Raw genomic sequence first — 12,529 nt, 5'->3', positions numbered from 1 at the left:
GCAGATGATTTTTTTGGAGGGGGGAGGTGTTAGCATTGCTATTACTTGTCCTTTAGGCATGTTCAGGGCTGGTACAAAAATAGATCTACTTTTCTTAGACCACAGGACACCAGAGACTCTAAGTGAGAGCACCTCCTTTCCCTAATTCACTATTTATTCCTGGCCATTCTGGAGTGTAAATAAAAGTTCAGGCGAGTGGATAATGGCACCAGAAAGTAACAAAAAATACAAGAAACTGAAACATTCTCAGGCCCCATGCTCCAATCAGCTCCACTCCCACCCTGAGTGGTCAGAGACATTGTCACAGTACCTGCAATAGCTGCCCAGTCTGGGGCTACATTCAGCACCTGGCGCTTTAGGACCCCATGCCGAGCCAGCTGGTAGGGAGAGGAGGGCTGGAAGGGAGCCACAAGGGGGTCGCAGCCTACAGTCTCCTCATGGACCACCACAATGAGTATCCGATCTTTAATGGCGTTATCCCGGAAGACATATGTCCCGGGCTCAAGGAAAACATGGGTGAACCTAAGGAGGGGAGAAGTGCACTATCTTATACTGTATCCCAACGGTATTCATCACCACCAGGAAACTGAAGTTCTTAGGGTGGAGGAAACAACTTCCAGCAGATTCTGTGTTATTTGGAGCATAATCTCAAGGCCACTGAGGCCATGAAGACTCTGGCCTATGACTACAACAGATTTTTGCTCCTGGTGTTGCTATTCTTTCCCAAAAAGGAGGTGCTTTCCTAAGAAGAAGACGATGGAAACTATTATTCCTCAAGCATTCTTTCTTGGAAAAAGCATTTCATGCTTAGGAGGGTCTTACCAATTCCCTGAGAGCAGAGAAGTGGTTTAGAAAAGACTCGATAAAGTTAACAGAGAAATCCCTTGCTTTTTGAACAGTATTTAATCGATACTTCTGTTGTCTAAATGTAAAAATCACTCCCTCTGGAACATCCCATCTAAATTGAATTAAAGCGTAATCTTTTCTCTTACATAGAAGCCTAACAGGAATTTCCTTCATCACCTGTATTTCTTTACCGTCAATTTTGAAGACATTGTTAAAATGATGTTGCAAAACCATATCTCTGGTCCTCTTTTTAAAAAAATAAACAAGCACATCTCTTGGGATTTTTTTTATTGTTGCATATCTGGAATTAATTCTATAAACTTTGTCTATTTCAAATTCCATCCGATCTTCGTTCCTGTCGAAGGATTTTGCCAAAACATTAACAATTTTCTCTCTGATATCTTCACCTGTTTCCTCAGGAATTGCACGGAATCTCAAGCAATGTTCTTTATCTCTAAGTTCCATAACAGCAATATAGTCCAAATTTTTTTCCAATTCCATATTTGTAATATCTATTCTATTCTCTAAGGTTTGCACCTTATCTTTAACATTTTTTACATCCTGTGTTAATTGCCCAATGTTATTTTTAATCTCACCCACTTCTGTTTTAATATGATCTTGTAAATCTTTAAAATCCTTTTTCATATTGCAAAATTCATCTTTAAGTTGTTGTCTGTCCTGCTTCATCTCTTGTTTCAACTCTTGTTTAAAATCACTAAATCCCTCCATAATTTTCTGGAACATGTCCATCCCTTCCTGTGTATCAATTGAAACTCTTCGCTCCAAAACTTTGGCTGTTTTCCTAGTTGTCATTCTTGGGAAAAAAAAAACCTTTTCTATTATTAGCCAATGTAGAGGCAAACAGTTTCTTTTCTCCCAGCAACAAAAAAGTTAATATTCCAGGCCTGTTTAACCAACACAGTTCTTATCTCCAGCACATTCAGGAATGTAAAACAAATCCAGTTCTCAGCATCCAGCAGTTAGTAAGATACACGAACAGCAGATTCGTTCAAAAAAAAAATTAATCCAAAATAAAAAAAAACATTCTCAGATATATTTCCTTCAAATAATCAAATCATCTTATCTAATAAGTTGCCTCTTATCCATTTAATCTTTGTAATTCCAGCTTTAAGCCAGCTTTTTGTCATAAAAAATAAAGCAAGTTCTTTGAATTGCTCCCTTCTTCCTTAGCTTTGTATAGTACGAAAAAAGTGTGACTCACCCAAGTTTCTGAGTTGCCGATTCGTAAACAAGTCTCTTTTACGATAGTAATTTAAGTTAGTTGATAAGATTTAGACAGAAGGAGTCTAGCTCGTTAAAAACGTTTTTAAAAGAGAAAGAAAAAAAGTCTCGCTTACTTTCAGCACAGCCTGTTGGAAATCCAGACTCAGTCTTCCGCTGCTAGAAAAGCCTTCTTATCACAGGGGGATTCCTGATCAAATCTAGCAATCTACAGCTTGACGGAGTTCCGTGGATAATCTTCGGTTCCCCTTTTATCTTGGAGAACATTTACGCCAGTCAAAAATTCCTCTTGACTGGCTTTTAACTGAAATAAGCTTCCTCTGAGTTAGAGCTCACTCAGAGACAATCACCAGCCAGCACTCCTTCCGGGAAGTCGAACTTCGAAAAGGAGGGACACATTGGAGGGATGAGGATGCATGAAATATATGGAACATGATCCAAACAGCATTTAAACTAGAGATGTTAATAACTGATGGAGAAGTGTTGTAGGCTAGCCTTCTCCCCAATAACCTTGGGTAATGCACACAAACCTAACCATCATTGGTTACTATGGCAACAGTGTCAACAGAAGGTAGAGGGTGGTTTTCTTGGTTGTTGCTTTGCTTTGCTGCACCATCCAGGCTGGTACAACAGAGGGGCCTAAACTGGCCCCCTCGTTTGGGAATGGGCTGGCTGAGGATCCATTGCATCTTTAGAATGTTTATCCACCATAGTGTATGGCAATGCCCTCAGGGTGGCTAACATAGTATTTTTAAAATATCACAAAAAAGAAAAAAAAGAAAAAATATAGTTAATATTCACATACAGAATAAAAAGTTCCCTATCCCTTTAAAAACCAAGGAGTGAGTCAACCTGTCAGACATCTCTGGGGAAAGAATTCTGTAAGGAGGGCATCACCACTGAGAAGGCTCTGCTTCTTTTTCTCAGTGATTAACTTCAGAGAAGGATAGGAAGAGCAGAGCCTCCTCTGGCGAAAGGAGGGAAAGGGGTGGTGATTGTTCAGTAGCATCAGAAGATACCTGGAGATGTTCAGATGAGTTTCTTGAATGAGGTGGTCCAGCCTTCTGAATGCACCGAAATCCCAGTGGGGGTTACTGTTGTAGAGATGTTGCTTCTGATAGACAGGATAGTGACTGGAAACTCGATCTGGCAACAAGGGGTGCAAAATCAACATCACCCAAATGCTCGTTAGAGTGTAGTGTAGACAGGCTAAGGATGCATGCAGATGTTAAGCCCTTTGTGGATCTGCACTTGCTCCTGTTTGGCCAGACGTACAACCTTCCTGAGAGAACTGAACAATTAGGCCCTCTGTTCTCTAGCAGAACTTAGACGTGTAGAATAACAATCACAAAGCCACCTCCTTTTTGCTTCCACAGACAACTGTGGAGGAGCAAAGCTGATAGATTCATGCAGGGTTAGGCTATCAATAGCTACTAGGCATGATGGCTATGCTCTACCTCCACTGTTAAGAGGCAGAATGCCTCTGGATTGCAGTTGCTGGGAATCACAAGAGAGGAGAGTGCTGTTGTGCTCAGGTCCCGCTTGCGAGTTTCCCATCGGGACATCTGGTTGGAGAACACTGTGAGAACAGGATGCTGGATTAGGTAGGTGGACCTTTGGCCTGATTCAGCAACCAAGCTCTTCTGATGGGCAGAGTGCCACCAACTGGCTAGTTTTGAAAAGTCTATATATAAAGCCATTTTTTAAAAAATAAAAAATGAGAGGTGGTGGCAGAAAAAGAAATCTGCTCTGATGCATGTGTGTATGCATCCAAACAGTGATGAGCAGAGTACTATTTCTGTTGGAAATCAGATAGCCCACTGTTTAGAGGTACCTCAAGACCAAGGACATCTTTCCTGAAAATACTGGCCCAATAGCCTCTGCTGTTTCTGTGGACTTGGCTACTAGTCATGATGGCTATGCTCTGACCCCACAGCTAGAGTCAGCATGCTTCTGAATACCAATCGCTGGAAAACTACAGGAATGGAGAGTGCTCTTGCAATCAGGTCCTGCTTGTGGGCTGGTTGTCCACTGCATGCTGGACTAGACTGGCCATTGGACTGATCCAGCAGGACTCTTCTTACTTATAGACTATGGGCAACATCCAGTGAAGTCTGTCTGCTTGTGCAATGGGACTTTTTGTTTCTCTTCTACCCCCTCGAGCCCTCCAGGACAGATTCTGGGTTTGGGGAGGAGGACAAGAAGGAGAAGCTCAGTTCTGCAAGGAGATGCCCACTCATGTGACATTGGATCTCACCAGCAGTAATTCAAAATACCCACCATAGGAATTGATACTGAGCTGGAAAAGGATAGTGTCTCCAACAGCCAGGCACGCAACAGGGTTTGGGATTGTGGGGAAGACAGGAACATGTTGAGATGATGTGTCCTCTTTATCCCGCCGATATCTTTGCCGTGAGGGAGGCAGCCCCGAATCTCCTGGGCCAGAAAAGATGATGAAATCAAGAGGACGTAGAGTCAAGAAAAGGAGCTTTATTTATGGGTGGGTGGGACAGACCACTGGACTACAACCTATAGAGATGGAAACCTTTCTGGCCCAGTGCTGTGGATGGATTGGGATATGATAAATTAATGTCTATTTCACACCCTTATATATTTGCTTCACTTCTGACTCACAAGCTGAATGTGTAGACTGGGTCCATTGCAAAGTATCACTTTTGGCCAAAAAAAAAAAAAAAGACAGACATGAAGGTTTCCTCAGTGGTGTTTGATTTGGGATTGGTCATTCACACCTGCAAGTAACCATTTCACACTGCGTGATGAATGTGCATGTGTGCAAACCAGCCGTAAGTGCATCATACACCCAAAGTGATTTTATTTGGAAATGAGAGGGTTGCATATTCTGCGGTTTTCTGAAGAAGGTCCATCCATCTCACACTGATATTATTGCACATTACATGCATAGTGCTTACAAAGACTTAGGTGCATCTTCACTATGGCAAAGGGAGCCTATCTGTAACCTATCAGTTGCTTTAGATGTCTTGTAAAGTCTTTTTCCCAAGCTGTCCCTGAACCATATGTTTGGACCCTGATTTATGTGTATGAATCCCCCAAATCTCTGTTTTAATTGCCCTTATATGTTTTTGTATTGTTATATTGGTTTTAGGCTGCATTTTTTTTAAAAAAAATGAATATTGTTTTTATATAATACAGCAATGTACATACCGTACACTGCTTAAAGAGTTTTAAAATATTAAGCAGTTTAGAAATGCTTTTGAATACATACAGACATAACATCAATGGCTGCATGTCATGGAACTGTCTACAGTTTAGGATAAGCCACACCTCTTACCTGCCAGAAAAGCATCTAGCATGTCTGTGTTGGAAAGAAGGAAGCCAAAAACTCCACTGGGGCCAAAAAGAGCCAAATGCACCTGCTGGCTTTTCTGAATATGTTCATCAGGTCCCAAGATATTTGGTATCTCCTGCAAAGCACAGCACAGCCAGGAGAATAACTGGTGACATCATCACTGTAATATCCTCTCGAGAGGTACAAAGAAAAAGTGAAACCATGTGGACAGCCTGTTTCTTACAAATGCACAGGATTGAGGGTTCCTACGTTCTCCCCATTGCCCATGAGCTATCCAGATTCCTTATGTGTCACACGTCGTGTTTGCCTGAGCTTGCGCTGTCTCCAACAGTAGTATTCTGGGACAGGCGGGCTATGGTTGGAAGTCCCACCCAAGAATTTCTTAGAACTGAGGATGTGTCAGAAAAGTAAATGGGAATTCAACAACAGATTGCCTTTATAATATTTCTTAAAATAGTTATTCTTTATACATTCATTTCTTATTTATACAAAGTACACATGTGTCTGCCCTCAGCCAGTAGATCAGAATAATGTAAGTCAGGATCAAAGTCCTCTTGGGTCAAGTACATAAGTGCATATATAATATTTACAGTAGCCTTAGCCAATATGTCTCTTGTTATAGCTCAGGATTACATATTAGGCTAACCATCAGTATACAAGGCAGTATACAGTTAGCTTATCTTAAATTACAATGTTCTATTAATGCAGACTTATACATTACACAAATTACACTGCAATATTTGTAAAGTTATATTGCAAGGAATCAACATCAAAGAAGTTACATTTCCCTGTTAGTCTATTTCTGTTTCTTATCCATAATAAAATGGAACCATCTCACCCTTGTGGAAGGCAGACCACTGGCTATTGGTAGCAGCAAACATAAGAGCAGTGTGTCTTTGGCTTAGTCTCCAGGGAGACTGGCCCCTGGCTGAGTACAATTCACTCCTTATATAGGAGTTTATCAAGGCTGCAACCTTGCTAAACGCCTGTAGTTCTGAGCTGCATCATTTACATTTATGCTCCATCACTGATGTCAGGTACTGATAAGATAGTCACATCTCAATTAGTTGGTAAAATAGTTAGTTATAGGCAGGTGCAGTCTCCACCATGTAAAGAGCTTCCTCCTGTGGAAGCTGTTATCTCCTTTGTTTATACAAGCAAAAGTACAATGGCTGCCTGCCCAAAAGCAGACAAACGAGGGGGAGCAAAAAACTTTCTATAAACTTTCTAAGACTTAATTGTATACTTTATGAGGAGATCTGCATACCTGGACATGTAATAATTTACACATGAGGATTAATATATATACATTATAAAGACTCTCAGATGGGGAATTTACATACATTAGACATGGGGCAAACCCATAGCAGGAGATATTGCTTTTCCTACTTCTCATAGTGCTGAAGCAGCTCTCGGGAATTCTTTGCAAGTATGTGGGTAGCCATTATTTTTTAAGATGTGCACACGCAAAGTGCATTACTCAGCATCACCCTAGTAACAGACTATTATAAAGTACACCAATAAAAGACACCTTTCTTCCACCTGCTGAGAGATAGTAACTTGCACAAGGTCACCACTGAACTTTAATGACTGAGACAGGGTTTAAGGACTAAGCTAGACATCTGACGAAAGACTTGCAATGGTACTCTTCCCGTTTTCCTTAGAGCAGCACTGGGAGGGTATGATTTGGAAGGGAGGTGAGGCAAGCAAGGGGAGCTTAACCTTTCCCCTGCCTTTCCTTTCCTTTGCCAGCCATCTCCCACTCCCACTGAGTCACAACGCACCGCTGGAAAATCTGATGAAAAGCAGCAGGGGAGGAACTGTGAAGGAGAATTGGCAGGTGAGAGAAGGGTTAAGCACTACTGCTACTGGACAACGCATCCTCTCCCCACCACTTTTTAAAAGGTTTTCAGCAAAGTTCCTAGTTTCCCAGAGAAAAAGAGGGGTGAGGTGGCTGGGGGGGGGGCGAAGACAGCAAAGAGAACAGTTGATGACCGTTATGCAGTCTTGCAATGCTGCAAACTCCACAGGCTCTGCTCACTGCCAGTATATAATCCTGAGGGAATGAAGTCACCAACAGGATGTTGTCTGAGCTGAGACAGGAAATGGATAGCCTCATCAAGAGGGGAGGAGAAAAGTATTTTCCAAAGCGATTCCTGTCTCTGAGCTGTAGGGCGAGCTGCGCTACCCACTTGGTTACCTCCGTCATCCATGAGAGAAACAAGGTCGCCCAAGCCCTAGCCATAGAGAGACTCCAAGTCCTAAGCCTTATCAGTCTGCACACAAAGCCATTCCCCTCCAGCCATGGCATTCTCTACTCACTCTTTCCTCAGACCCATCGATGCTCAGGAGCAGTTCCCTCTCTGCGCCAAATCTCAGGGAAATCTGCGGGGCTCTCAACAGGCACAGGTGATCACAGAGCTCTTCCGCAGAGATGTACTGCCCGCAATGACACCTGGGAAGCCGAGAGAAACAAAGGCGATTCACACAACACATAGCAAGGCTGTGGAATTCGCTGCCACAATATGTGAAGTGACTCCCACGTTCAGTTTCTATTTTGCTCTCTGTGCAGACGTTGCTGAAGATGGGGAGAGTAGAGAGTGCTTGGGGAAATCAACTGACATCTGTCAGTCCCCATTCACCATCAAACTCATCCTATGCAGATATCTGAAAAATTACAGCAGCGGTAATAATGTGTAGGAGGCAGTTGAGATTTAAGCTTCTGATTCAGAAAGTAGTTCAGTTTGGTGCCGGTTCAGCTATCATTTTATTATTTATTTATTATTTTATTTATTTTCTTACATTTATGTCCCACCTTTCTTTCATCAAGGAACCCAAGGTGATGGCCTCGGGTACCTTCAGGACATACTGCTGATGAACTGGGAGCTGGTTACACTTAGTTATCTACTGCTTTTCCTGTTCTAACCTTTTCCATTGCCAAAAAATAGCATTATTGTTTTCTTGTTTTCTAACAATGGTCTGTGTGGTTTTTTTTTTAATTATTATTATTCAAAAGTAAATGAGCCAAGTAATTGTCTATCAGAGAGGCATCCAGCCTCGGGGTTACTGTCTGTCTAAAGAGACAATTTTTCTCTCCAATTAAATGAGGCTTGTACCGCTGATTGCCCAGCTCAGCTATTGATGTAATTTTGAAAGTTGAAAAATGAACCCAATTTATCTTTGAGCCTTGAATGCTGCTGTCTGCTGAGTTCTTGACCTTACGGTTAGCCTCTTTGAAGTAAACCAACTTATTTTGCTCCCCCCTCAACACACACACACACACACCTTGGTCAGTTTTTCAGTGTGCTGATGGGGAGATATTTTTTGTCTGCCTGAGGCAACAAAGTTGTAAAAAATTGTGAGTTTGGCTAAAGTTTTTTAAAAAAACAGATACAAGAGGGAGACAGGTTAAGTATCAAAAAATGAATGTTAATGGCTGCCATCATCACCTCAATGACATAAAGATTAAGGGAACACACAATCAGCAGTTCAGATTGAAGATGTCATCAATAACAATGCTGATATATTCGCTGCTGGCCACAAAAGCTCTAAGGAAAGCCACGAAAAGCTCTAAGAAAACAAGATCAGTCTACAAAGATAGCAAACTTGCGAACTGCAGGGTAGTCTGATGTACAGTTCACTTTTATTGGATTTCTCACCCATCCCTACGTGATGCTTACATGCCAAGTTCTGCATGGAGCTCGCCATTTGCTGGACCACAGACTGGAGAGCAATTGTACAGCTCAGGAGACACACATTTGCGGGTGGATGCTAGGCGGACCTCCCAAGGAGCACAGTGCTCCTCCACCTGCAGAAGGGGAAAAAGGGGGCATATCAAACTGTTACAGGGTTTATAAGGAGGTGATGCTAGGAAGCATCACACACACACGAGGCCACCACACAGCAACAGCCACAGTGCATCACCTGGGGCTGGCAGTCCTGGTCGCTGTTGATGTCAGGTGTTTTCTTTCCTCTTTCGTCATAGTAAATGTATCCCAATTGGCAAATGCAAGAGCCATCAGACTCCTGGAAAGCTCGATTCATACCATGGCAGGTACATCTGGTAGCACCTTGAGAAGGCAGCAGGTTGTGAATCACAGGTGAAAAGGGTGGGAATCAAAAGGAAATTTTCAACCACTGATGTAAAAAGCAGGACCATGCATGCAGCCCCAACCCCTTCCCAGCAAATGCTTGCATGCATGCCAGACCTGAAGCCGAGAGCTGCAGAAACAGAGCCCTCATGCAAACAGCTCCAGCTGACTCAAATCAAGAGAGTCAAATCATGGACTCTCTTATTAGAGAATGGATGGCTTTACCTGGATTGGATGTTGAAGAGCTCCCACAGGGAAAACACCCAGTTTGAGCCGGGAGATGGTTGAAAGAGCCAGCGGGGCAGGGGTGGCAATCCTCTAGCTGCTTTGCAAGGCTGCAGTTCCCAAAAGTACCAGGAGGACAGGGCTCTGGGGAAGGGGTCAGGGCAGGGCAATAGTACCCTCGGGGGCAGGGATGCTGGAGGTAAGCTGCAGTACCTGTGGGTAGCAATGTGTGAATATGTCAAGTCTGGTTTCTCTTAGCTTCTCATTTACCCATTCTTAAATTCAGTTCTTCACGTCTTCATCAGTTTGCGATTTTTTAAAAAAAAAAAGTCATGAAAATTCATCAGCGTTTTTGTGCTAATTAAGTTCTCCTACTATACACATTTTATTTATTTATTTTATGTCATTTTCATGTCACTTAATCATTTGCATTTCTAAGCAATGTACATCAAAACGAGCCATAAATAAAACAAAACAATAAAATCATCATAAAACAAAACACTACCTTAAAAATGCCTGCTGGAACAAAAAAAAATCTTAATCATGTGCCTGAAGTTCAACAAGGAGGGTGCCTGCCTAATCTCTTTTGGATGGGAGTTCTAAAGGCTTGGGCCCACTACACTGAGTGCATTTATGTCTAACACACACATTTTGCAAAGCACTTTTCCCTAATATAATGCATTTTTGTATGTTATTTCACAAATATATGCATTATTATTTATATGCATACTTTACTACAGAATATGTATTTCTGTACACATTGCTCGTCTGGAGAATTGCACTGCAAAATTTGGATAAGCGCACAATTTGAAGGACAGCAGTGTTTCAGTTTGCATATCGTTTCGGAAAATGCAATTTGGTAAGTTTGCTTTTGAATGCAAAATGAACCAAATTTGTTCTCCATCCCTACCTAGGAGGAGGGTGTAGAAGGAGGAACTATGGAAACTTCTCAGAATCAGTAGACATCATCAGGCTAGACCAGTGCTTCTCAAACGGTGTGCCCAGGCACACTGGTGCGCCCTAAGAGGTGGCTAGGTGTGCCTCAAATATTATGAAAGTATATTTTAAAGATGAGAAGAAACCCATTTGTATAGGGTAAGTAATAGTTTTCTATAGTTTATTTTTATTCATAGTTTAAAATATATTGATATATTTCTAATTTTGTACACGAAGTGCGCCAGAAATTTTTAATATGTTTTACAATGCACCACGAACCAAAAAGGTTTGAGAACCACTGGGCTAGACAGACCAATGATGGGTCTCCATCTATAGCAGCTTCCTCTGTCCATATGGCCACATCTAAAACTGCTTTGGAATGCTCCCCTAGTCTTCAAAATTGGTCAGCCATGTGATGCTGGGGAAACACTGCTAAGCACATTCCAACCCTCTTTCGGATGGATCCCGGCCCAAGGCTTGAATGTGGTATTTCTTAAAGAGATGCTCTAGAGGTGTCTTCTTCTTGTGCCCCCCAAAACCTTGCAATATCTTGGAACCAAATTCCCTCCCATGACAAGTCTCCCTCTGTGGGGCCTCATGGAACAAGCACCTTCAGGACAGCTGAATCCCGGTGGGCAGGGCAAACAGGGTGAGCTGATGTCAGAGTTGCTGCTGTAAGTTCCTGCTTCACATCTCCTGCAGCTCTTCTCCAAGGAGTCCCTACGGCCCGTCGTGTTCAGGGCTGTGTAACCAGATGGGCACAGAAGTGGATGTGCACTGCCAAGAGGGCAATAGTGGGGATAGACACACCTGAGAAACAGAGGAGGACCAGTGAGAAAATAAGACTTTGGACTTACTGTATCAAGTTCTTGTTTCTGCAGCAGATGGACGGCATCCTCGAACAAGGGAATGGGAAGAGCTACCCATTCAAGGAGGTCACTGATTCATAGGGTCGCCATAAGTCGTAGTCGACTTGGAGGCACATAACAACAACGACAACCCATTCAAGGACATCAACCTCCACTGCAGGAAAAGTGAATGTTGGACTTACTGTGACAAGTTTCTCTTTTTGCAGCAGAAGGAGGGTAACCTAGAATGGGTTGTTTCTCTTGTTCAAAGATACCATTATCTGCTGCAGGAAAACTGCTACATCCAAAGGCCCATAACAAACATCCCACTTTAACCTGCTGGCATTGCGGGAACTGCCTCCGCCTAAAGCCAAAGTAAATATTCAGAGTACTCCATATATTGCCACTCAAAATTTCATATGTGAAATTTCATTTTGAAATTCAAATTTCAGATGCAAAAATGTTGCATTTGACATTGCCATTTCTTGATCAAATACCATATCAAATACCTCATTAACTGTGAAGTTGAAGTAATAAAGGCTTCTCCATGCCAGGTTTTAATTGATTCAGTGACAGTCCCATCCCCTTGCCCTCTACTAATATATGCAATATATTGATTATTATATTGATTAGGGGGAGGAAGAGCAACAAGGCACCTTTCTACTCTCTAATCCGGAGTTGGCTTGCATTTAAATACATGGTGGAATGAGTTGGAAAAAAAGTTGTGTAAAAACATACCAGCAGGGATGTGACACAAGCTTCATTCTATAGGTTTTTAAAACCCATTATCCCATTAAATAAAGCTTGTTTGGATTTAGGCTGCAACCCTATACTGACTTACTTAGAAATAAGCCTCAGTGAATAGAGTGGAACTTATTCCTGTGGAAATATGCACAGGGTCACACTGATAGCCATATTGAGATGGAGGCCTATGCTGATTTGGCACCCCCATCATGTGGGGTTTTGCAATTCTGATAGGTAATAAGTTTTACAGTATACAAAATATACAACAC

General features: G+C 42.2%; 1 protein-coding gene across 1 annotated transcript in view; it reads right to left on the bottom strand.

The window, feature by feature from the left end:
* Positions 1–12,529, bottom strand: part of LOC133368775 (uncharacterized) — a 48,945-nt gene that overhangs the window by 26,611 nt on the left and 9,805 nt on the right. The window contains exons 10-18 of the mRNA XM_061593389.1: positions 11,279–11,478; positions 9,733–9,945; positions 9,341–9,486; positions 9,097–9,224; positions 7,739–7,871; positions 5,399–5,531; positions 4,369–4,524; positions 3,108–3,234; positions 311–522 (exon numbers count right to left, since the gene is read on the bottom strand). Coding sequence (XP_061449373.1) covers positions 311–522; positions 3,108–3,234; positions 4,369–4,524; positions 5,399–5,531; positions 7,739–7,871; positions 9,097–9,224; positions 9,341–9,486; positions 9,733–9,945; positions 11,279–11,478 — 1,448 coding nt within the window. The remainder of the gene's footprint in view (positions 1–310; positions 523–3,107; positions 3,235–4,368; positions 4,525–5,398; positions 5,532–7,738; positions 7,872–9,096; positions 9,225–9,340; positions 9,487–9,732; positions 9,946–11,278; positions 11,479–12,529) is intronic.

The sequence above is a fragment of the Rhineura floridana genome, chromosome 12 (genome assembly GCF_030035675.1).
Source record: "Rhineura floridana isolate rRhiFlo1 chromosome 12, rRhiFlo1.hap2, whole genome shotgun sequence".
NCBI classification, from domain to species: Eukaryota; Metazoa; Chordata; class Lepidosauria; order Squamata; family Rhineuridae; genus Rhineura; species Rhineura floridana.
The sequence above is the reverse complement of the archived record's forward strand: the minus strand, read 5'-3'. Positions and strand labels throughout refer to the sequence as shown.